The 26712-nt window shown below is 36.7% G+C and overlaps 1 protein-coding gene across 20 annotated transcripts in view; it reads right to left on the bottom strand.

Moving 5' to 3' along the window:
- Positions 1-26712, bottom strand: part of ROBO2 (roundabout guidance receptor 2) — a 945132-nt gene that overhangs the window by 87710 nt on the left and 830710 nt on the right. For all 20 annotated transcript variants that reach the window (XM_069785365.1, XM_069785369.1, XM_069785356.1 and 17 more), the window contains 6 exons: positions 22797-22921; positions 17975-18146; positions 11406-11611; positions 7251-7332; positions 6372-6537; positions 4520-4686 (listed from right to left, as the gene is read on the bottom strand). In XM_069785365.1, coding sequence (XP_069641466.1) covers positions 4520-4686; positions 6372-6537; positions 7251-7332; positions 11406-11611; positions 17975-18146; positions 22797-22921 — 918 coding nt within the window. The remainder of the gene's footprint in view (positions 1-4519; positions 4687-6371; positions 6538-7250; positions 7333-11405; positions 11612-17974; positions 18147-22796; positions 22922-26712) is intronic.

Raw genomic sequence — 26712 nt, 5'->3', positions numbered from 1 at the left:
ATTTTCTTAGAGCATACATGACATTGCCATTATATGTTTCCAAACTTTCACTAAGCTTCCCATTCCCACATAACATGCACACAAGAAACCAAACACTAAAAATAACATTTTCTTCTGCAAAGCAAATTTTCCCTTTACAGATAGAGATAATGAAATCTAGTGAAAATATGAAAAAAGAATTTATTTATGAAGCCAAACCAATTCTGATCTAATAAAAGGCCAACAAAAATTTTCTCTTCAGGATCATGTCAAAGATTCCTTCAAAGTGTGTGGGGAAATTATTTCTTCTAGTCAAAATCTGAAGGAATTTGATCACTTAATATACATCTATGGAAAACTGTGACTCCATCTCTGGCACCAATTGTGGCCCTAGCATCTAGTCCTTAGGGACCACATTTGGTTTGTGCCATTGTGTTAAACTGAATGAAGCTGTACTACCTTTGCTAAATAGGAACTGAAAATACAAAATATGTGTCAGAAAATGGAGAAGATGTGCAATGTGTCTTTTTAGTGATAGTTCCTGGAAATCATCATTTTCTGCTACATTGCGCCAAAAGCAGAATGTTGGGCTACAGCTATCACCTAGCTAATATATCACTATAGCACATCCCTTCCCTTCAACTTAGACAGAAATGAAAGTACTTTCTAGGAGCCAGTGAAGTCTGGATCCTTTCAATGGATCCTTCAAGGATCTTACAATGCTGTTCTTGGTCAACAGTTACAGATGCCCTTACTATGTCAGTTGTCTATGTGGATTACATAATGCTTGTTAGAAATACATATACTGATTATTTCTGCTGGAATTTGCTTGTAATTTTTCCAGAAGAGGTGATTTGGAACACAAGCACAGGTTATATCCAAAAAGGACTGATACATTATGGTCATGCCTGTCTAAGACATCTGTGAATTCTGCTTGGTTTTCCCATGGGATTCACTAGCAAAAGACACTTTCCTTCTTTCTGGATCAACATCATGTCCTTTGGAAGAGAATACATACATAAAAGGGTTTTTTTCCCCTCTGATGGTCTGTGGCAGGCACACCCACCCCGACAGGAAACGAAACTTCTCCGGGCAGGGAGAGAGGAAAAAAACCCCAAACCCTAGAGGCCGCGGGTTAAAAGCCAAACTGACCAATCCAACACACGTCAAGTACCTGGAAGTGTTGACCTTTTGGCCAATGGGGATTAAAATGACCACAGATCAGATTCAACAAGGGTATAAATGGGGTCCCACCGGAGGACATTTTGAGTCAGTCCTCCTCGGAGCAGTGAGTCTGCAGTCGGGGGCTCCCCCCTTGGGTGGGGACGCTGCCCTAGGTAACTCCTGCAGGTTGAGAGCCCTCATCTTTTAGGTGAGTGATATGCACATTTTGAGTTGTCATTTCTAAACTTTAAGAATTCTTAAGTCGGCTGTGTAGTACTAATTCCCCTTACATCATTGAACCTGTGGTTCACAAATGTTATTGGCGTTCTAACTAACTTTTTTACTGAAGAATAAATCTGAGTTTTAACACCTGTTGGATTTCATTGTGTGAGCCTCTGTAACATGGTCTTAGATATGGGAGTGTGCAGCATGTGATTTCTTTTTATTTTCTAAATATTATTAAGAAGAAATAATAGTGCTCTTAAAAATGAAACATTTAAATATAACAACTATGTTTGAATCACATGCCTCCAGATTTTGAAAGAAAGTAGTTTTTGATCATCAATATTTCAGCTTTATAATTCTGGATTGTTATGGGTTCTGAGCCACCAATAAACAATATTGCCACAGGCTTCTAATGCAAAGGCTCCAAGGATCTCCAGAGGGAATATAATCCAACTATGGATGTCACTGAAGGAGCTTGTCTAGCAAATTATGACTATTCAAAGTGACCAAGAAACAGAAAGATATAATAAAATAAATATGTAAGACCGCAACTCAGACTGGTTTACAGGATGATAATTTATGCTGCTATCCACAAAAAGCTATGAGCCTTGGTACAAAATACGTACAGCTACCCATGGCTATATTTTAGGTTAAGTCATCCTGTGGTATATAACCCACAAAGTACCTATATTTCCTCAGGAGAAAAGACATTTCTACATAGTGTGTTTGTATGAACAGCATTTCATCATTTTAACGGGACATATGTTCAGAAGCAAGGGAATAACATGGGCTGATAACAGTAAGAAATGAGTATCAAGAGTACATGTGGAATTCTGTTTTCTCGTATGTACAGTTGAAAACATATGCATATGTGATGCTTACAGTGTAATGTCTTGTAATGTCATTTCCACATTACTAGGAGACTCCTGGTGGAAAAAACAGTTGATCTATCTGTAAGGATATTGTCAAATACTAGAAAAATAAAATTATGACTCAAGCAAAACTGGCTCAAGAAGCTATGTTCTGATCACAATTAAGAGGTCTCTAAAATTAAATTGGTTATATATTTTCTCTAACCTCTCTTTTATTGGCTTCCATTGAACTTGCTATTAGTTGCTAGTAATTTAAATTCCAGGGATAGGATTATATATAGTTTCTTTAAAGTGTTTCTTAATATGTGGCTTGGTCTGTTAATAATCAAAACAAGAAACAACTCCTTTCTTAGAGTAATTACTGATTTCTCTGTGCTTATTTGATGCAAGTGATGTAAGGTAAAACTTCTGAAAGTGCCTGATTGTCTACTTGCAGTCCACTACTGACAATATGCATAAAATCCTATTACTTGTATTTGTTGTAATTAACACCAGGGAATTAAAGGCTCAGCTATTAAAGCTACCACAGCCACCTGTTGCAAATTAATCCTATATAGCACTGTAATAGCTGCTTTTTTCTTCCTCCATGACCACTGTGAATAGGCTTTCTACTGTGTGTCAGCTTCTTCTGTGAGCCTGAATTGAATTCAGGCATAATTAGAAATCACATCAAAACATTATGTTAATTTTCAATTGATTTTATGATTTAATTCTATTAAACTGCAGGCTTGCAAAGAAACTATAAATCCTGTACATGTCTCAGTGTGTTTGACTGCTAAACAGCTTCTGGAAATGGAAGCTGCAACACATGCTGTAGCTAATTAAAAGACATGTTTTTACTGAAATCAAATTGCTTGTCAGTATGTCAGATAAAAAGTCTATACTTGACACTCAAATGACAAACAAAGTTGTTTTTTTAACCAGGTGATAAGTTATGCAGACTAAAAGGCTGGTGCAGTGAAAAGTATGAGTCATCCTATAATAATGGGAGAGTAAGAAAGAGGAGAAAACTTGTGATACTCCATGGATAGTCAAGCCATGAAATCCCTGACCAACTCACTCCTTCAGCTTTTTGGAAAGCAGCTCTGTTTCTTCTTTTACAGCAATGATTACTATTTTGAGGGGATAATAATAATTATGACAGATTTATTCCGGAATAGACTGGGATCAGAGAGGCTGGTTGTGACAGTTATGTGATAAAAAAATACCACCCTACTCTTGTTTCTCTCTTTCCATTTAGGACCAGCAAAGGATCCAAACCACTTACACATGCAGGAGGCTGACACAGGATGCACTATCCACGGACACTTTTATAACTTCCATAAACAGAAGATCTCATTCTAAATTAACTGTGAGAGAAGCTATTACTTTGGACTCAAAAACCCTATGATTCCAAAAGATTATTAATTCCTGCATCCCAACCTGTTTAACACAGAACTACACTCTTGAATGAAATGTTCGAGCAATGTGTTGTCAAAGCCAAAAAAATCCATGCTGTGAAGAGAAATTTGTTTATGGCAGTTATACGCCATTAGAGTCTGATGTAATGTGAACAGAATTCAACAGTCAATTTAATAGCAATGGAGGATCACAGCTATCAATTATATCACCACCCTATAAATGAGGGATTCACTTCAGCCTTCCCTCTTGGTTTATGCCGTTGATTAATATAAAGAATTCAGAAATCTGGGTATGTAAATAGAAGACCCATACTTTTCTCTAGAATAACTTCAAAATATTCTTAGCATGTAGATGCCTTACTTTACGTGAATTCTCTGCCTAAATGTTGGACCAGATTAATCAATACACTACAGATATTTTGTGCAGTTCTTTTGATTAAAACTAGTGCTAAACATGGTGTCCGTCTCTCATAAGCACTTGTTACTATAGTATATCCCTATTATAATAATGCAGAAGTAAGGAAATGGCAAGAAAACGTATTGAGGAGAGCATGGTATTCAGAGAACTTTTCCAAAAAGCTTGGGTAACTCACATTAGTTTCAATAGAAACCAGACATCAAGGAGCACACCCAGTCTAAGTGAACTGCAAAACAAAAGGTCTACAATACAGAAAGGATTAAACAGCTAACCTATCTCTTCTAAGCTCCAGATTGATACAGAAAACATTGGACTATTTTTTATCTTTATTCATTAAGCTCAATTCATGATTCTTTCAGTCAGAGTGCTAAAGCCAAATGGCCACACTGACCTATTGGTCAACTCTCAGTTCCTTCTTTCTATTTTAGCTCAAGCACATAAGCCTTAATAAATACTATTACCTTGTGTTCGGACAGGATCTGACATAGGGCTGGGATCACTCAGACCTTGTGAATTGATAGCTCTCACCATAAACAGGTAGATTGTATTGGGGCGCAGTCCTCTCACAGTGTAGAGTGTGGTCTTCACATGGTTAGCCACCGTTTGCCAACTATTGCTCACAGATTGACTGCAACGAGAAGAGGGTTGAAGATTATAGACTAATGCAAGAAAAAAATAAAGAAGTGAAAGGACCTGCTTTTGTAACCCTATATAAAGTCTAAGTACAGAAAAAAGTAGTAAAAGCAAGGTAAAAAATAAAAATATTTGTTTAAGTTAACTCATCAAGGTGGGATAAAAAAAAACCCACAGCTGTCAAAAGTATTTCTCCTTTCAGCAGCAGCAAAAGCTTTTGCTACCTCTCCAAAATAAATACCTACAAAAGGAAAGTGTGGAAAGCTGTAAAGTAAATTTGAATGATAGACCACTCTTGAACATAAACCTTAGAAAAGAAAATCCTGTTAAAAGAGTAATTTTATACACTGCTAAGTAAATTATGTCAATAAATTGTCATTGGAAGAAAAGTATTGTCCTTGAACTATATTCATACTCAAAGTTACAGAAAAACCTGCTGAAAACATTCTTGTAAATGAAGGAAAGCATATGAATACTTTTTCTGTCACTACATTTTCCATTGGACATTATTATAATTAGATTACAATCCACTGTATGAAGAGATTTCAAGTGTGACTGTTAAAACAGCTTTTAATGAAAATGCCTGGCTTTTGTTAAAGTTATTGATGGGATGCCATTAAAGCTTATCTGGGGTGAAGTATCACAAAAGTTTAAAGAGAAAATTTTATCTTATTGTGCTTTGTTGTATAGCATTGATTAAAAAAAAATCTGAATATATTAAAAGGAAAAAGAAACTGGAGAGCTACAAGTTTCATGGTTCAATTGTTTCAGTCATGTAATGCATAAAGGATACATTCCAAAACAAAATCCACAATCTGCACGTACAGTAATGTTCTTTGCATATTAACTAGCAGGGTGAGGCATTATTGCTATAACTTCTTAAATTTGCATTAATTTTATTTAAAAGATGAACTAAATTATTTGTCATTTGTTGAACAACTTGATTAAGGAAAACATTTAAGAACGTGCACATTTTTAAGCCAAAGAGTATATTACTGATACATGTGAGAGGTATGGCCCATGCTTAGACAAACTTGCTGAATCGGAGCCCAGGAGTTCTTTCATACCATGTATTAATTGCTGCTGTGTGGAAGCGAGCAACTGGATTTTCTTCAGCCTCAGGCTGCAGTATGAAATCCTAAATTATCAACACTAGCCTTTTCAGCTAAAAGTTTTAATCTACCTAAAACAGTAAAAAATAGAAATTTTAAGTGCTTTGACTCTTTAATATGTGCTGCTTTAACAAGAACAGGAATTCAAGTATGCAGAGAGGCTTCAGGATTATCCATTTATTTTCAGATTATTTGTACTCTGATAGTCAAGATAACACTGGCCCGAAAGATTTGACCTGCAGTATTCCCACAGGAAACTCACTGATCATCAGTGCTACAGGAAAAGTAACAATTAATGACTGTATTGTCCTGTTATATTCCTGTTGACCTGAAGAAATAGTTAGATGTTCCTCTGATTAATCACTTAGAAAAAAGTGACAAATTAAAAAAAAAAATATCAATTTGAAAAGTAAGAATCAATGCCTGCCACATGAGTTGAGTCTTTTAATGGACTTCTAATGATATGTGTAGAGTCTAAAAGAACACCACAATACCAGGAAAACAGCTGGTACCAGGATTCAAGCAAAATTAGAAAGGAAGGAGATTAAAAGTGGAATAATTCACATACCTAAAAGCCTCAATGATATATGCACTAGCTGGTAGGCTTCCAGGGGTCCCTGGTTGCCAGGACAGGGTGACACTGTTCTTAGTAACATCAGTGACCTGAGGTTTGGATGGTGGCCCAGGGAGGTCATTTATATCATAATTTTTACTGACTGTTGCTCCACCAGATTCTGTGAGGGGCAAATACAAAACAATTACTTTTTACCCTTGATTGTATAAATTTGATCAAAGTAGAAGATTAAAAGGAAAAACATGCCAAATATCTGCAAAATCAGCATAACCAATGTTCTTAATCTGTAAAGAACTAAGTCAACAATTGCACAACCACACACATTTTTGGATGAAGAGCTATTGTTCTTTAGGTATATACTGAAAGAAAAAAACCCACAAAACTCAAAAGGTTATATATAAATATATATAAAAAAAAAAAAAGGAAGAATAGCAAAAAAGCCCAGCTTTGCTGAAATTTACATAAAATACCAAAACATCAGTTGCTAGAAGGCTGAGAAAGTTCCTATATCCAGATCAACTCCAGTACTCACAGAGAGCACACTGGACTTTGATAGGCCTCTATGTAGGCATAATAGTTTCCTTGCCCAAGCCAATTACTGGACAAACCCATAGTTTATTAATACTCCTACTTAGAAGAGTTATAGCATACCTGTGTCAGTGGAGACAAATACAAATTGTTGCAATGTCAATGGGCAATTAAAGATAATAGCAGTGAAATACAAGGTGTGTGAAGGAACCCAGCCTTCCTACCCAAAACTTCTCCATCTCAATCCTAGAATTTCTAGAACAGATTATTTGACTCAGACTGCTCTAACATAGTCTACGCATTCATTTTGTGCCAACTGAAAAACAGCCCCTGGATATCACCTACCTGTCACCTCCAGCACAGCACTCCAAGATGTCTCTCCACTGGAACTTGTAGCAACGCAAGTGTAAGTCCCAGTATCGGACAGCTAGACATAAAAACCAGTTAAGGGCAGTTTTAACAACCTTTTAGAATCAGCTGACTGAGTTTATACTAATTTTCTTTTTCTAAATGTTTCTTGGTAAGAAGAACTTAGCCTACATTTTACACCAGACTAGAGGGCACTGGCCATTTTCAAACAATTGTTTAATGGTGGCTTACTTTTAGAGAACTGTAATAAGATTACTTGCTTCTAAAACTTTTCTAATTCTAATTTTCATATTGTTAATGGTACCAGTACAGAATGTAAGTGCTACAGAATGGATGTTTTAGACAGTATCAACCTTTGTATTGGTTACAACAAATAGAGGTGAAATTAGGTAACAATATAACAATTAACTTCTTAGAGGATAAAATCTCACTGTTGATTATCCCATGATGACCCAGAGATACAGTTTCCAGCGCCAGTAAGGCTGTTAAATCATCTTAGACTCTTATAACAGATGAAGTCATTTCTATACAGGACTCCACACATACAAATACTGTTGCTGAGACTTTATAGTGGTTCCTCTACACAGACAGTCCTCCAAGCAATTCTCAAATGGCGAAATTAAATCAGATCCTACACCATGCTTACCTTTCTTCTCTTTCACATGGGATTTTATTTCAGGCTTGCAAGGCACTTTGGTAGCAAAAAAAATACATTTGTATAAAACCACTGTGATTCCCTTGTCAGTTCATATATTTCAAATTTATTTGGGGAAACTGTTTTGAATTATATTATCAATATTAATTTCTTTGCTGTATAAATTGTCCTACTGGAAAATTTGCCAAGTGTTTTGCTATTCCTTACTTAAATTTAAAGTAAAGATTTCTGAGACAGGAACTAGTAAAGACTGCAGGGATGGATGGAAAATGGTAACTTTACAAAGCACACTTTGCTTTGTAACTTTACAGAGCAGCCCTCCTACCATTATGTATAAAGCATGGTAATCTGCAGATGGTAGCAGAAGAGGGACAGTGCTGACTCTAGTGATAAAAGAGAAGAATTATATTCACCATCAGATGACTTGACAGAAATAGGACTGCATCCAAGAAGGTTTATTGGACTTTAAGGAATTGTAATGGGTTTTCTGCTAAATACAGATTGGCACTATAGCAAATGTGCTTATACCTCACTCTTCAAGAAGAATATCAAGCCAAATAAGTGAGATGCTCTTTAGATTACTTGTTGATATATAATTTAATTGATTTTTAACCTTGTCATGTTTTAATTTTGTTGGTATTTTCTTCAGATACACTGGGACTGCAGTGTACCATTCTTAGGGGCAGGAAGCAACTGATTAATGCCCGTTCAATTGTCTGAATGAGCATAACTTGCATTTTAGGAGACGTTTTTTCCATGAAATACAAGCAGTAATTAAACCCTTCTGAAAATGTCTGAGACTCAAAATACAGAGGTACTGCTAATGAAATGAGAAAGACTCTTGAAAGGAGACAGATTTTCCAGAGGAGAACGCCTTATAGCATTCTGAAGTGTTTTATTTTGCTGCTTCTGAGCTTTTATTAAATATATAATTCTTCATTATGTGATAATGGAGAATATTTCTCAAGGCTATGGTTCTCAGTTTCATTTGTGTACTACTGTGACAGATGGTGTATGGCATACTCAATGAATTATGTAGTATACACAACAGAGTAACTTGCAGAAGGCAAACTCAACGTATAAAGCAAGCTGGAGATATGCTGCCTCTTGCAAGTTATGGTAATTATCTAACTTCCAGACTGTGGATGGATTAGATACAGACATAGTGTATTGATAATTCAATTATTTATACTTTTTTTGTGCTGTGGAAAAAACAATAGGGGCGGTGAATGGAAAATCTTTGCTATTCAGTAAAATAAACAATTCTCTTCCTTAATTAATGCAGGTGTCTAAATCTGGTGTGGTACGCTTCTACGGAGAAGAAGGGAGTTTTCTGTCAATGTTGACCTGTCTGAAAGAGTACTGAGTGAGTGACGTATATGAGTTTTTAGTTGTCTTCCTCAGGGCAACTGGGAAGATTGGCTCATCAGAAAAAATTCTATGTTCATGTACGTGACTGTGGCCCTTGGTTTACTGTGACTGCTGCAGACTCCTGAATAATTTGATTTACACATAAAAAGAGAGTTAAATAGCAGAAGAGGATGGTCCTAAAGATTTAAATAGTAGTGGCTCATCTCTACCCATATCTTGAAATCTTCTATGATTGCAATAGTGATTATTATTTGTGACAGGAGGAGAAGGCTGCGGACATGTGGGTGATAAATATTAATTTGTTTTGAACTTGGGTATGTAAGTGTACTTGGATGTATTTCGTGGCCATTTTTTGCTTAGGAAGTGTTGCTAGTCCTTGCTCAGGTAGACCTGACAGAAAAGTTAAACATTCCAAATTTAAATACATATTTAATTCATAAAAAGTGCAAGGTACAGGAGAAATCTTATTTTTATGGTTGTGTGTGTTTTTTATTCTTAAGTCTGAGCCAAACAGTGCACACTACAGCAATCAAGGGGTTTATATAAATTGTCTTTCTAGGCATTTAAGGAAAATTGGTTACTAGTGAATGAGCCACTTAAGGATCAATAAAAGCTTCATGTCTTTCAAAACCACACTCATTACTAATACTGTTTTCCTCTCCCCTTGCAAGCAATTTTTTTTCCTTTCATTTACAGACCTTGTGCCTCTAACAGTGAGATTAATGCACTGGCATGATTCAGAACCAATTTCATTGTTTGCATAGCTGCATGCAGACAGGTATCCCAGGAGCTTCTGCCTCATGGACACTCCACAGAAGCCCATCATCGATGCCTCAAAGTTTGTTTGAAATCACTAAGCTTCCACCTTTAATTGCTGCTTTCTAACACTACTGGGGAATCTTGACTATTCAAGCGCACTCTTTAATCCAGCTCTACAGGAAAAATGCATTAACCTTCGTGGCCTAAACCTGCCTTCAGCCCAGGGAGGAAGGATAAATTGTTTACTCAAGGAAAGCTAGCATAAATTTTTTAATAAATTCCATTTTGTTCCAAGGAAGTTAACAATTCATCTACGGTCACTGATGAGATGGTATCAGAAAACAAAACTGCTCTTTATGTCTTGTCCTCAGTAGCTACGTTTATTGACATTTTTTTGGATGGCAAAGCTACGTGCAGAAATTACTGCTGATGAAATTAAATGGTTTCTGAAATTGCCTTCACGTTCTTGAAAAATAATTACATTTACGTTACTATTTTTCCATATACATGCTTGTTCTTGTGCACACAATCAAATGTACATTTTTACCTTTGAGCAGGGAAAAATTAAAAGCCCAAACAAAGATTAGAGATGCAACGTTTAACACCAAAATCTCACATTATGCTATGTGAAATATTATAAGATTTCTTTGTACTTTTAAGATATTGTATTATCTTGTGTCAAAATGTAAAATATTATGATAGGCATTTGATTTTGAATAGAAATCTCTCTGCATATGACTGCATGTATGTTACAGTATTAGTTGTCTTCTCCCCTCCGCAACATGATGGAACATCTCTAGCAAGCATAACACTGGAATAAATCAGCCAGCTCAAGACTGCCAAGACTCACTGATGGAGGAAGTGCATGGCCAAACCCTGATGAACTCCAGAATCACTTGTGAGCACAGTAGCTTCTTGGAAAATTACCATCAGGTGTTGAAAATGAACTGCTCTAAGTTTTAGCAGAGACAACAGGCCAATGGCTTCATGATAAGACCGACTGAAAAGATAAGGAAGGCCTGTCCTTTTCATGTCTGTCCATCCCCAATTCGTGTTTTACTGCACCATAAGTAAGATTTTAAATACAATTCTATATTTAGGGAATTCTAATAGAAATATCTGATGCTAGTTTGGCTCTTCTTTCCACCCCTCACCCCCCCTTCCCTACACAATGTCAAAGAATGAAATAGGATGTGAACTTAGTGAGAATTTCATAGTAAAAGAGACAATTAAGTAAATTTTGAAGACAACAGACAGCAAGACAGCAGAGCTGCTTGAGGCACACGTCAACAGCTCGAGACTAGCCATGTACCACTTGCAGCGCTTGTTTTGTTATTGCTACTCACCCGCAGAGTTTTAATCTGAAGCGTCCCCTGATCCTGTATGGATGTTCGAGGGTCTCTGCCCAGGAAAGTGAATCCTTCTTTTAACCAGCTGATGACAGGAAGGGGGTCACCAGTTGCCTTGCACTTCAGCAAAGCTGTCCCATCCACTGCCAGTGTCTGATTGACCGGCCCCTGGAGGATGATGGGCGGAGGCCTATCTGTCAAGACTGAACAGTGACACATGCGTTGGCATCCATACCTTTAACGATCCTCTGCTGCAGTTAGCCCTTTCCTTGACGCAGTACCAATTTCAAGAGACTAGTTTCAGTTAGCCTCTAAAAGGCTAACCATTATTCTGGAATAATAAAACCATTATTTCTGGAAGACCCACAGATACATGTTAACAATTAACTGGTATATTTGAAAAGCATTTTTGTAAGAATTTTATTTGACCACTGCAAGATAACACCTAGATACATAAACTTCTGTTAGCAAAGACCATCAGATTCATGTGATTAAGATAGGATAAAAATTAAGACCTTGATGCAGAAAAGAATTGAGGTACATCTCTTATTTCTTCCAATTTAGGAGAGCACTTAAAGCACATGTTTAATGTCACATCAAAACATGTTTAACTGCTTACCTGATTTAGCACCTAAAGAGAAAATCTGTTAAAGTTCAAAGTGAAACACCATAGCCATTCTAGCATGGGTACCAATCACATCCCCCATTCATGCTCAACTTGCAAGTTTTCATCAGCAAAAGTATCTAACAGTAATACAAAACATTTTCATAATCTGAGTGATCTAAATGACTGTACCACTCTTTTCAGTGGAGAAAAGTTCAAACTCAATCAAGCCATTTAACAGCTCACTTATCAAATAATTTCATCACCTTTAAAAGCCATGAACTCTTTTAATTTTTTTCCCCTACTAATTTACATTTGCATGCTTGAAGTACTGCTTAAAGGACTCTGTAACCAGTGACTGAGTGCATGGCTGTGTATAAACCCCATTCCATGACCAGTGGGATATCTTGAAGATGAGGTAAAATGCTCATGTTCACTTTTCTTGAAAGACCAATTTTTCATAAATAATTCTGCTGTTGAACCTATTCTCTGAGCCATCTGTTAAGCAGCAAAATATAACTTTTTTTCTAAAGAATGTGTTCATACAAAATGAATGTTAAATACTTGAATATAAACAAGGCTATGACTCCTGCATAAAATCAGTATAACAGAACTGAGAATTCATTTTGATATATTTACCAGCCACACTACTCCTTTAAATCTTTGAACAACTGAACAATTATATGACTGGTATTAAATATTGTAACAAGCAGGATTAGCTCCTAAACCAGTCTAAGTTAGCCTGCCTCCACCAATGTCAATGCAGTTTGAATCATTTATTCTAGCTGAGAATCTGTTTCATTATAGTCCATACACAACACCTGACTCTAACAATGAACTGAAAATAAATTATTGTGAAGCAACATGGTTTCTGTTGTATTTGAGCTGTTTGAGATGCCAACCTCTGGAACCTTCAACAGATCCAAAGTGCTTTCATTATGCTATTTAACAAATAAAAAATATCAGGGAGATGTTAGCGGTACATTTTATACCTAAAACAATTGTTTCTGAAATGTTAATGTTGCAAAAATACTACCTAACTTCTTTTGTTAACAAGATACATAAAGGATAGAATCATTAGTATTAGTAGTACCTTGGAGTGTGAGTTTATCACATTTATTGAAATTGAAACTGAAAATAGAAAGCCAATACAGATTATTTATTAACACCAGAATGTGAAAGCTATTTTGGATATTCTGAAATATCACCCACTGAACTCCGAGATATGACAGGAAACACTATATTACAAGAAAAGAGAAAATGTAATGCATTTTCACCTTGATATGAATTTTTTTATCTCATTAATGTTCCTTATGACTACACAGTTCAGCCATTTGGTAAAATAAAAATTGATCTCAGCTCATATGTACTATCAGCATACCTTCAGCACGAGTAGTATATTAGAATGAAAACTTAACTGTGTAAATTTTCCTTTCAATTTAACATAAAACAGCAAATCCCAGTTTTCTAGGTAGCTAAAAACTAAGGAAAAAGAATTACTTAAGTTCTTAATGATTCCATTGCAGTTATTTGCTGCATCTAATTGCCTTTCATATGTGTAGCAATGTAGGTATTTTCAAAACCTACTGCATTACGGATATTGTTCTTTGGCATGTAATTAGGTTTTTTACAGCCCAAATGAGCAGCTCATAATCCTTTAAATAGCTCTGATCAATAGTGTAATTGAAAGTCTCCTGGCCAGAAGGAATCTTCATTTTCAAGGGTGTTATGGGTGAAAGACCACTACAGGTTTCCATGACACTAAGGCTAAAGGTTAAATGAACACTTAGGGTTTCCACTGATCTGTGAACGACTGCACTGTCTTCACAACTATGACTTGTAAATCTCTAAAATGTGTATACATGCTTGCGTTCCTACTAGATAGGTCTCCTCATTAGTAAGGATCCAAAATTCCCTTAGAGGTTTAAAAAGATATATCATAAGCATTCTGAAGAACAGAGAGATAATGAAAAATATCCACAAAAAGGTTGGGGGTTTTGTTAGTTTCTTTTACAACATTTTTATTTTTTATTTAAATTTTACATTGTTTTATCCTAGCAGGAAACTTTTATATCTATTCCACAGAGACATTTTGTGTGGCTAAAATATATTTGCATAGTAAAAGAGAAGTTGATTTCAAAATTAATTTAATTTAAAAAAATGGTTTTGAAACTATTTGCCAGCAACCATATATTCACATATTCTGGTAACTGAAAAGTTATCAGATTCCTTTTGTGATAAAATGCAGATTAAATTTTGAGCAAAAGTATCGGAAAAGAACAAAATATATTGTTAATGAACAGTTTATTCATTACAAATGCAATTTGGATTAACTGAAATGATGTTTAAATTTGGGTGGAATTTGGTCAAATTACAACAGGAAATTAAAATAAGAGAATAACAAAATGAAGTCTTTACTTTGGCACTTCCAAAATCAACATTTCAGAAGTTTTCCTGGTGAATTAATGGGTTAAATTAGACACAAGTCATGAAATTCTCATGATGAACACTATTATGATAGGGCCGGGTGCTCTCCTGAGAGGTGGAAAAGCAGAGACCAATCCTTCCTCTGTCTTTTTTTGTGGAAGAGCTTCACAGGAGGCTGTGATGTTGTTCTGAATCTCTCCTGTTTGAAATTGTCACACTTGCTATAAAACATGTAATATACATTTGATAAGGGATAGGAAACATGGTAGGCAGATTTGCAGATGCATAAACTGTAAGTGATATTAAATTCTTCCAGGAGGATTTGAGAGAGACATACCCCAGAATATTCAATAGACCTATAGTAAAAATATTGCAGAGGAGTTTGGGAAAAAATGCCTTAAATGTCTATTCCAAATCAGTGGAGAGGGAGATGTTGAGGTATGCTGCCAACTCCTTCTCTTTTTTTTTTTTGTTTTTTAATCTGTTCTGAATTATCCTTATAGGTCCAGCCTTTCACTTTCATTCAAAAGCCCAGAAACATGATCTTTTTAATTAATTTAATATCCTAAACCAGTTCATTCTTATGTTGCCAGAAGAATCCACTGTGGGAGGTTAAGCTTGCTCCTCCATCCCAATACTCACCCTAAACAGCAACTGCTGGGTAAACTGGGCAAAGTAGGCTGATTCTATAGTTGAGCATGCAATGATCAAAACTTTTATTAATAAATATTAATAATTACTAGATAAGAAGAAATTGAGATCTTCAAAATATTCTGTGCATGATGGATAAATTTATGGAACAAATTACTAATTGTTAACTATTCTTTTTGTCTTGAGCACAGATAGATGGAAGCATTTGGTTTATTTGCATGATCTGTCATTTTAAGACTGTGAGCTGCATATTCACTTCTTGAGTTTCAAGGGATTGCTAAGATTGTCTCAATTTTTAAAATTATTTTGCTTTTCCAGATGTGCATTAGACAGTGGATTATATGATAGCCTTTCAAGAAAATAAAAGATTTGAATTTCAAATACACTGAAGGCTCTTAGCGCAGTCCATAATCAGCAAAATTATCACTCAGCTCAGCACATTTCATCACAGCTAGTAATCTCTTCTCATGTGAACACTTGAGTTAAAAATATTTCCAGTAAAGACTTGTAAGTGCAAAAATATAACAACTGAAACACTGCTATATATGGTATAATTAAGCACTTGTTTTTCTGCACATGACATGTTTTCATTCTGTATTGGAACTTCAATTGGATCTAAATTACTCTGGATCAAACAAAAATGTGTTCAAAATGAAAAAGATGGCTTGCCACTATTATTAAATCATTAACCAAACAGAAAAATTCTGGGCTATGAAGTAAAACTGAAATCACCAGCCAAAAACTAGAACACTAATGCTTAAGTATATAGCTAGCATGCACAGTGTTCATCTATTATTATATTTTTAAAACCATTAAATTAGATTTCCCTACTGAAAAAAAAAATCATTAGCTTCCATAACTCTGCTCAGCATCAACCAAAACAGATTATTTAGACATTTATGGTTAACTTCCTAACTGAAAGCAATTAAAAAAATATCTGTGATCTAATGGTACATTTATTTGTATAATCCCAGTTCCACAATATTGTTTTAGCACTTTTTTTCTGACTTCACCTGCCCTTTGACTCACGGATGAAATGGGATTTCTGTAAAGTAACCTTTTATTATTTCATAATGATCATGCTGACAGTGGGTTCTGGAAAGCATTTGAAGAACGCAGGCCTTGCATTCCTTGAGCAGCAGAGCCACCAGCTAATGCTTTCTCTAGCAATGTGGAATGCACACCGCCTTTAATCAGAATTAATTGTAGATGTGTTTGCATTTTAGCAGGGACACTGTTGTGAGCTTTCTGTTGACTTGTTAAATCAACTAACGAAAGTTCCAAAGGGGTCAATTAGGATTTATTATTTTTTTTTCCCTCACACAAGAAATAGATAAAGATAGACCACAGGCCTTGTCTGTCAAAAGGAAGAATTCCTTATCACTAATATCCTTGAACCTGATTTGATCGACTCAGCCCCTGTTGCAGTAAATCTGTACAGCATCAGCAGGTGCAACCCTTAACAGCTCAATGTCCTCTTAGCCAATGTTTTTGTGTTCTATTTATTCCAATCACCATCATGGCACTGACTCAGGCAGCACTATGGACAGATATTAACAAATACTGCCTCTCCATTAATTTTAAATGACCTTTTAATCCACATTTAAATTTGAATTGAATGAAAATGCATCATTTTGTCACAGACCATGAGAGAAAGGACATAAAGAGATTGCAGAGTAAAGGTTAGCCTTTAGTCTCCAGAAACTACTTGTAAAGATGCAAGGATAAGGCAGAAGTTATCTCCCCCTGTCATAAAAATATAGACAGCTTGTGGAAAACAAAGAAAAGGCATCAAATTAATGCTCAAACCTCTATAACATGAGCCTGAACCTCTCTACCTGTCACTTGTGATGAATATGCTCTTGTGAAAAGCCAGCTTATTCAGAATTAGACATCTTTTCAAACTTTCATGGCGCAGGCAGGTCTCTAAGGGAACAGGAAAAGTAGACCCCTGCATATAACAACAGTTTTAATGGCAAAAATTCATCAAAGTCTGTCAGGAGATATTTAATGAGTCAGTTAAGATAAGGAATAATGATGCTGGGGAATGCCACAATCTCCTAGTATAAAAGGAATTCTGTTGTTTTCTTCACTAACATTAAAGGATGCAAACTGCCTTCTATCCACAGTGGGATGAAGAAGGATATCAACAGGATTCCTGACATATGAAAAGGATTCATGCTTTTAGATGGAGTAAGGTAAACTTCAAGGCAGGATAAAATTCAAACCCAGAATTTTGAAATGGAAAGCATCAAGACACATCTTGTAGTGCTTCTACTTTCCTGAAAACTCTTCTCTACCTATGTCTTTCCATGGCTCTTTTCACACCTAACCATACTGAGGAATTCTTAGAACATAGCTCTGAGGTAGGTGCCTTATTCACAGAGGGACTAAAGGGCTACATGATGTAGCTGTTCTAAACCAACAGTACTCCAGTAAGTTCAAGGCAACTATGTTGATATAATTGAGCTAAGGACACATCCCCAAACTAGCTGCCTAAGATAATATTGAAGACTGGTGGGAATTGAGCTGCATTTTTCTGCACCCCAATTCATTGCTTTAATCACAAACCTATTCATTCTTCACAATGTTTTTTTGCAATCCTATCTTAGCTCTAGTGAACTGAGCAGCTTCCTTTCTCACCAACCCTATTCTAAGCTGGTTTGTCCCTTGTTTGTATTGTTAAGGAACCTCCAGAAAGCAAGCAAAAGGCAAACTTTTTGCCTTTTTGATACCATAAAGAATTGCACAGAGACCCTTTTTCATTGTATTTTCTGTAGAAACTTGTCCGCTTACTTGTATGAATTATGTGATCTCATATGCCTTTATTTACACTGCTTTTAAAACACTTTGACAGGAAAAAATAGGAATTTCTATAGCTTACCATCAGTAACCTCCAGCTGAGCCTTTGCTAAAATGCTTCCAGCAACCGTCAGTGCTTGACAAATGTAGTAGCCTGCATCAGACCGCTGAATGTTGGTAATAGTGAGGTCTCCAGTTGGTGACACTGAATACCTGCTGTTGGGTTGGAGAGGCTGGTTTGGGAAGAGTAGATTCTGCAAAGACAATTCATCTCACATCAATTCAAAACACAAAAGCACCACTTTTCCCTCAGCTAGAGAGATGATGATTTTTCCTTAAAAGTTCTATATATAAACAAGGAGAAAAAGTAAGTGTGGTTATGACTTTATGAACACATAGAGCTAGCTTTCCCTGCCTTGGGCAACTTGCAGTTTAAATTAGAAACAGGCCTTTGACAGCACACAGTGGTGTGTTCTGGCTGGGGATACAGGAGAGGAGAAATTTTCCAACAGTCACACTTGGGTGATTTGTATTTGTGACACATTCATTTTCATTCTGAACATAATTGTAATAATATACTTAGTTGGCTATCAAATCAGGAGGACACAATACTACAGTAAACGTTAGAAAACTAACAGAAAGGATTGAATCCTAGAGACTTGAGGGAGCATATTGTTTGGCTGTGAATATGTTCTGGGCAAAGGAGAAAGTAAGAGCGTGACACAGAAGAAAAGCTGGGAGGAAAATACAAACAGGTCATAAAATAGGAAAAGCTGCCAGAGCACGAGAGCTTAAAGGAGAAGTAAAAGGAAATTAAAACTGAGGTTTACCAAAGGAGAAAAGCAGCATGGAGCCTTGAGGGTGAAGAGAAAGGGTATAAATCTGATGTGGAAACCATCAGAGAGAAAAAATAATTTCATGTGGGATAAGACATCAGTTAGCACAAAACAGGGAGATTAGCTTTTGCCTTTGGGCTGGATTGGAGAAAAGAGAGATGTCAATAAGAATAACTGGAATGGATGTAGTAGTCTTTGCATATGATGAAGGACTGAATGAATCAATAATACAGAAAAGGACTGAAAAGGTTTTAGTGGTGAGGGCTGTGTTTTCAAGGAAAAAGTTATACCATTTGGCACAGCTCTTGATGTGAATAAAAAAGAACAGGAAAAGGGAGGCAACGTGAACAGAAAGGTCAGCAGCATTGCCCAATGAGATAGAAAGGGAAACAGATTAAACAATAATTAAACAACAGTAATTCCAGGAAAACAGAGTCTGGCTTTTATGTCAGCTCAACAAGACTCTATGAAAAATACAATTGTTTGTATCAGGAATATCCCAAAATGCTGTTACCATGCTGTGATAAGCTTTCAGTCATTACTGCAGCTCTGTATAGCTCTGCTGTGCTTTCTAATGACAACTCCCTACTAACATTCAGGCTTGTCTATATGGGCTAAAAAGAAAATCTAAAATTATAGAGTAGGGTATTAAATGAATTTTCTGTAGCTCTGCTTCTTCTGCAGTAGACCTTAATGGTTTACAAAAAATGATTTGGAACTGACAAGCAACAAACTTGGATTTTAAAAAATTCTGCTTTGAAATGAAGCTCACACCTTTATCTCTCTGGTTTTGGCTATAAAAGGAGATAGATATGATTTAAATAAGATCCGGCACTCTTATAATTGTATTAACCTACTAGGCTACTTATCACCTTAGGTGAGTCTTTCCCCTTAATCCCTTTCAATGTCAGTGTTGAAGAAATCTATCACAGTAAATTTTTCCTCAAAAATCAATATGCACCCAGTAAACATGTCAGATCCAATATGAAAAAAAGTGTGAAAATTCTGAAACAATTTCAGGCTACAGGGCTAAGTGGGTCTCAGAAAATTGCCCTGTTTTCTGAATTGCCTTGAAACTTTCAGAATAACTTCTGCCTGGCACAGATACCTACTGAATGAGGGTATTACGAAAACTCCACTAAATTTTATGAGAAAGCAGAGAATTTTGATATGGCTGAGCTTGACTCCACTTATCACTCATTATGCAAAGTGTAAAAAGAAACACAATGTAAAAGACAGTGCAAAGATCAAGCTCCTAATTCTTAAGAGGAAAAAGATCCAGAATCCTCTTTACCACTGCATTAGAAAGGGGCGGCTACCCTTCTTTTTAACTTCAGGATGGGCTTGTCAGTTCTGGAGAGGTACCACATCCCAGAGACTATTCCACACATTGGGAGGAGTTCATCAGTCTGATAACTCCTCTCTTCAAAGACCAGATAACTATGAATTACGACTTGCCCTAAATTACAGTACAACCCCTTTTGAAATGATTTTACAATTTCACTGGTTTTAATTAGCTGTCGGGTTGCTCATCTGGGCACAACGGTGGCATGCTGGGTTGCAAACAGGGGGACCAGAGTCATCCCTAATATAATACTACTGAATTTATCTCAAGAAAGAATCTAATCCAGAGAGTCTAAAGGCTACACAAGCCCTGCCCTGGTGACTTTCATTGGTGGGCAGCTGTTAGGCTCTGGGGAAAAGGCTACCGAGTACAAAGGACCAGCTGTTTATGCACAAGCTGGCACAAAAAATGACTCAGGACGGAACAGCTCCCCTCCCTTCCAGCTGGTTGTGCTCAGAAACACAGGATCAAGAAATGGATTCACAATGAAAAATGCCCTACAATTACTGGAGTGGGCTAGGATGACTACATAACATTACTCTGAACACTAACAGTGGTGCTGCAAACAGTTCCTTGAGTAAAAGCAGAAGCAAGTGTTGTAAAGCCAAGCAACAACTTATAGCTGGGCACACAAAGGTGAAAAGTCATGTAATTTGGCCAAAATACCATCCTCCAGATTTGTATGATGATATACAGTATGTGGAAACTCACCTATTCTACGGCATCTCATTGCAAAATCTGGCAAGTTGTGTATTGAGACAGTAACGCTAACCTGTGTTACTTCACTGATGCTCAATTAAGGTTAACATGAGGGTGTAGTGAATCGCATTGAGCTATGTTTCAATGTTTGATTATAAACCATGTAGGTATCCATTTTTATGTTGCATTTTATTTTATGTTGCATTTATTTGCCAAAAAAGACCATTCTAGCCCTCAGGGATCTGGTTCTCAATACAGTAATTAATTTTCCAGGTTTGTAATTAAACAGCAGCTTCAACATGGTACAATCAGTAGGTAATAACATTCAATTAAAGACACAAGATGCATTTTCACCTTAAAATGTTTTTACCCTTGAAGTGATACCAGTGGAAGAGGGTAAAATAGAGTATTAACACTTTTCAATTATGCTAAATGACTTTAATCCTGCAAATGATGTCCTACTTTAATTAGAAACTCTTCTCTTTATTACAGCATGATGAATGTCCACTTTATTAGATTCAAGTGTGACACTATAAGCTCACTTTACATAAACATTACTATGTTATTAAAATGCTCTACAAGGAAGGGTTTTGAAATGTTTGCTAGCACATCAGTACTTCCTACTTTAATTTCAATATGCTATTCTAGTTTCCCTTTGGAACAAATTTCACCTTAGTGAGACTCACAATACTGTGCTTTTCCAGGGTGTGATCCATGAAGGCTAGATCTAAAGTTCTCCAAATAATACACTGAAAGAAACACACTGAAGATTAAGCTTACATTCATACAAGCTTACACTCATACAAGCTTACGCTCATAAAGTAACAGTGTTGCATCTTTGTAAGCCACAAATGCAACAGAACACAAAATGCTGTCAGTCTTGGTCCTGTCATTCTGGACCAGATATCTGCCCTTGTGAGCAGGTGAAGCAGAAGCAGGTGGAGCAGAGCGGGAGATCTGAGGTTCAGTTCTTATCTCACATTTTAACTGAGCTGGTACACACAATGCCTCCAGATTAGACAAAAGACACACGTGCACTGTACAACACAGTGTGGATACTTCCACAACACATGTGGATATGTGAGAGTTATCTCACATATCACCGTATGCGAAAAAGTAGCACAGGGCTCTGAAAAGACTAATTTAGTCAATGGAGAAGGGTACATAGTATAGACCCATAGAGAGATGTAGCTGTGACAGGTTTCCTCAGGGAGCTGAAGAAGGCACTGTCCTTGGGCATCCATTTTTCCAGGTGCGAAAGAGAATACAGCACATAGTTTACAGTGTTGAAATTTAACATACTAACATGAACTGCACATTGAAAGTGAGAAGGCCTGACTTCTGCTGTAACATCATGCCAGTACAGCAACAGCAGTAAAAAAATGTTATGGCATGACATTCAAATATTAAGCTAGAAGTTAGTATTGGCTGGTGGCAACATTGATTACTACATCAGAAATTTTTATTTCAAAAAATGACAGTAAGGATCAGGGAATATTTCCAAAACCAGATTCAGAAATTTCCTGAGACATTTTTACTGAAGAAAGCATCTGCGTATTCAAAACCTCTATCTGTATGCACTATGAGAATATGCCAATGCAAATCAGCTTGCTAGATATGTATCTGCTTGATCATGTCTAGACAGGTTGTGAACTGTAATTAGACTCTGATGATTAGTTAAAAATTGAGTCATACCTTTTATATCTACTCTTTGTCTCATCCACCTGTTTGTTGGGGGCTTCAGAATGCAAAGTCTTTAAGATATATACTGTTGCTTTCTATACATTTATACAGCACCTAGCACAAGTTTCACCAACTTAAATGGCCTTTGAGTTCTTCACAGTATTAATATTTTAAAAAAACAGCAATGAAAGTGTCAGTAGAAAACAGTGATAGTTGAAAAGACAAATTCCTGTGAAAGATTAAAAGAATTTGTAAAAGGTAATATAAATAATTTTCTTAAAAATTTAACAATACAACTATTTAGAAAGGCTTGAAAGACTTATCGGGTGCTTATAACTTACCTGGCTTCCTTCTTTTTGCCAGAAAACAGCTGGCTGGGGATTTCCTTTAGTTTCACAAGGAAATGTCACTGTTCGACCCTGGGCTACAATCTGGTCTCGTGGTCTCACCACAAACTGTGGGGGAGCTACAATGTAAGAAAAACCATGGTGTAAATTTAGGATATTTTGCAAGGGGGAGATAAGGAATATTGAAGGAAAGAGACAACTTTATGGAGATTTGTTTTATGCCAGAGGACGTAACACCAGAAACATTAATTAGTATAGACAGAACTAATATATAAACAAAAACAACAACAGCAACAAAAAGAGCAGCAATATCAGTATGTGATATCCCCAGTTGTGGGGAGGAAAAAAAAAAAAAAGGAAGGAAACATTACAACCATACATGCTAGAGTAAATTCCAATGACAATAAATGCTAAGAAGCAGCAGTCAGGTGTTTATGATGCCAGCTCTGGATATATTCTACCTTTCGTCTGGGCAGGTATCAGCACTCTCATATCCTCTGCGCTTCACAGAGCTTGTTGTTGTGCTGGAACTATTGTGTATTGCAATGTATGAATTAGGATATACCGACCACCTTTTTCAGTCTCTCCCTCTAGACACTTAAAAATGATTGAGAAAGGAGAGGAAGGTCTGGATGGCAGTAGAAAGACAGAAGTTCAAGACCTCATTCACTTCTCTTAGGGGTAGTGTTGGCAAGAATGGAGTGGGAAGGAAGACTTGCTGTAAAAAGAACAGTTGCTAAACCAACATAAACTTGGGGGATCCAGATTTCAGCTTGGGTAAAGACAAGAAAGAAGAAAGAGTTGAAGAGTTAGTGGGCAGCAGTGAGTGGTGAGTAAGAAGGAATAGGTATTCCAGGAGATCAGAAAGAGACATGGAGAAGAAAAAAGGAGAAAGTGGAGTTAAAATAAGAAAGAAGAACCAGGACTGTCTATGTTTTCAAGCAGATGGCATTAACAATATTCAGACATAGGGGACCAGGAAGCACAGTCAGAAGTGAACAGTTTCTAAAAGGGAGGTGTAATTTGACTTGTCTGGGGGTACTGATGGAGAATAGAGAGTCAATGCTTGGTGGGAACAAGAAGGGAGAGAAAAGGTGTTAATGTGCAGAAGGAAAGTGAGGAAGAAGCAGTGTTGCAGGATTTGAGAGAAAAAACTTGACATCGGTGACTATGTTGAGCATGATGTAATAAAGCAAATGACTTTTCTATGCATGACATGCAAACCCTTCAGTCTTGGTTCAACATCGGAATTCACTGGAACTGGATTTATACTATTTGATATATCTTAAAAATGTAAGCAGTATCTCCAAATATTTTCATCAAAAGATTAGCTATCTTTTGGGGCAGGCTGAAGAATGAGACAAAATAGTAAAAAAAAACCCCCACATTCATTTTCTTCTATTCTACTACTGGTTTGGTGGTTGTGGAGAGGGATGGTTTAGGAACACTAAGCTTTTAGGTAAACAGAATTTAAGTGTTTTAGAAAACCATATTTTCACCATTATAATTACAAACTATTTAATTAGGCACGAAGAGCAATCAAGACCCAGCTTCCGATTACACCTGCTGACAACACAGACGCAAATCTGCTAACTGCACAGAAATGTATGCAAATCTGATTTTTTTGAAATACACTTTGCAGTTATCTCATGAGGCACTTCCCAAGGCTTTACAGATCAGCAGGAGTCCAAAGAGCACAGTTGAATAGTGCTAGTATAATGCACTCTTAAAACAAGAACTGTAAAGCACTTAATAAACATGGATCACCATCAATTTAGAAGGCAGAGGGTGAGGACAACACAAGGAGTCTTCCTTCTGCCTCACAATCCTAAACATAGGTTTCAGCCTCTCTGGAGAGAGAAGTGTCCACCTCTTCCCCAGACCTCAGCAGGTGTTAGTCTTCCGAAAGGGCAGGGATGAAGGGCTAGGTGCCCTGCTGCTGCCCATTTATACCCTTATGTTTTGAGGCTTCTATAAGAACACAGGTGTTGCTACACATACTGTAGGATCTGAACTCATGCTGTACTATTCCTAAAGTGCTGGACTGCAGCAAGTTACTTGGTTTTCCCTCACCTTGTTTTACCTAGCATATCTGTATGCAATCCCTACAGGTGTCAGAAAACAGTAATGTGGTAATCAGCACACATTCGATCATATGGGAAGGGAAAGAGAGAAAGATCTTTAAATTGTGAATTAGAAACCTCCATTCCTACAGGCATACCTTACACTAAGGTATCTCTACAGTTCTGACAACCCACTTAATAAAGGCCACTGAATTAGTTCAGTATTTGCTGCTCAACCATTGAAGTTCATTTCCCACGATATTAATCTAGAATCAATAAGCAACCTCAGGCAGAGCAGAGAGCAGAAAACCTCTAACCTCTTCAGGTGTTATATCTGCATTTGACAGGAACTGTGCATGAGTCCTATGTCTATGCTGTATTATGGGTGGCCTCAAGACCATAATCTTTCTATTGTGCTGCTAAAAACCTGGTGTCAGGAGACCATCCCATAGACCATACCCAAGCATGACTGATACCTAACATCACTTCGTAGGCATGCTTGGTGCACTGGCGGTATGTTATGCAGACAGTGCTCTGAGGCAGCTCAACAGAAGGAAGAGGGGTATGGCATTTCCATGAGCCTATCTTTCAAATCATGTAACCAAACAAATGCAAGGTAGGTGAGTTTAAGGGTTCATCTGAAACATTCTCACACGCACAAGGCTGTACTGTAAGTCAATAATTCAAAGCTCTGAGCAGATGTAATAGAACTGAATTTGTTGCTGTAGCAGACTTTCCAAGCACCAAATTAAGGTAATTTGGTAGTCAAGGTACAATGAGACATAAATGTCTTAGTTTCTACCTAGTTTACAGTTTTTTGACCTACCCTTAACTTTGAACATCTCTCACTTTCCTATGAGCAGAAGAAGGATCCTTTATTTTGCAAAAAGAGACAAGGAAAGGAAGCAGGAATTAAGGCCGTAGCTCAGTCCAGATAATCTAAATGACATGGATTGACCCTGCTGGTCTGTTCTCTCCCTGCCACACACCAAGTCCTCTCCAGCATTTGCCATTCTAGGTGACCAGAAGATCCATGGCCTCATAGCTACTAGTTTAGACTTTCTAAAGACTCCAGTAAACAATGATGTATGGTTATGCAAGGATATCTTATCCAGCTTTTCTCTGCGGCCATAATTACTGGAAATTCACTATAAAAATAAACAAATGAATCAGAGCTTTTATTTAAATATTATCTCTTGATCTCACAAGGACCTGACTGTTATTGGTCACTATGTTAATTAGAGCACAAACCCAATTCCTTCAGCCAAACAATTTAATACCATAATTTTAAAGAGCATGAAAAATGTCAATTTGGAAAAATAAAACCTTGTATGTGTTTTTTTAATTCATTCAAAGGCGGGGTTCTATAATGAAGGAAACCCCCATTTTGTTCCAATTTGTTGTCATATTCAGCCATAGCTCTGTTTATAGACAGCCTTTGATAAAAATGACATTGTTTACAGCATTTAAAGAATATTTTCACCGTATCAGTTTTATCTATCAACTTCTAGTTGAATAATGCAAATTGAAAACTGAAAGTAACAGTTAATAATTGCAGGAGTAATTCTTGGTCAAGTGTAACTACCAGAGCAGTAAGACTGACATTATCCCCAGAGAATGCAATGCGACCCTGCTCAGAGACAGCAAGGCTTCTTTGACAGAATAACCACTCGGGCTCTTCAATTCTCCTAAAAAGAGAGCTCATTATCTTCATATATAGATGCTGTTTATAAAGATAGAAAAATATTATTACTCCCATTTTGCAGAAAGGTTAACTGAGATCATGACTTGCTCAAAGCCCAGCTTCAGTGGAACATTGGACAAAACCTAATTCAAGCCATTGCTTC

The sequence above is a fragment of the Haliaeetus albicilla genome, chromosome 6 (assembly GCF_947461875.1).
Source record: "Haliaeetus albicilla chromosome 6, bHalAlb1.1, whole genome shotgun sequence".
In the NCBI taxonomy this organism is placed as follows: Eukaryota; Metazoa; Chordata; class Aves; order Accipitriformes; family Accipitridae; genus Haliaeetus; species Haliaeetus albicilla.
Note: the sequence above shows the minus strand (reverse complement) of the source record. Positions and strands in the feature narration are given on the sequence as shown.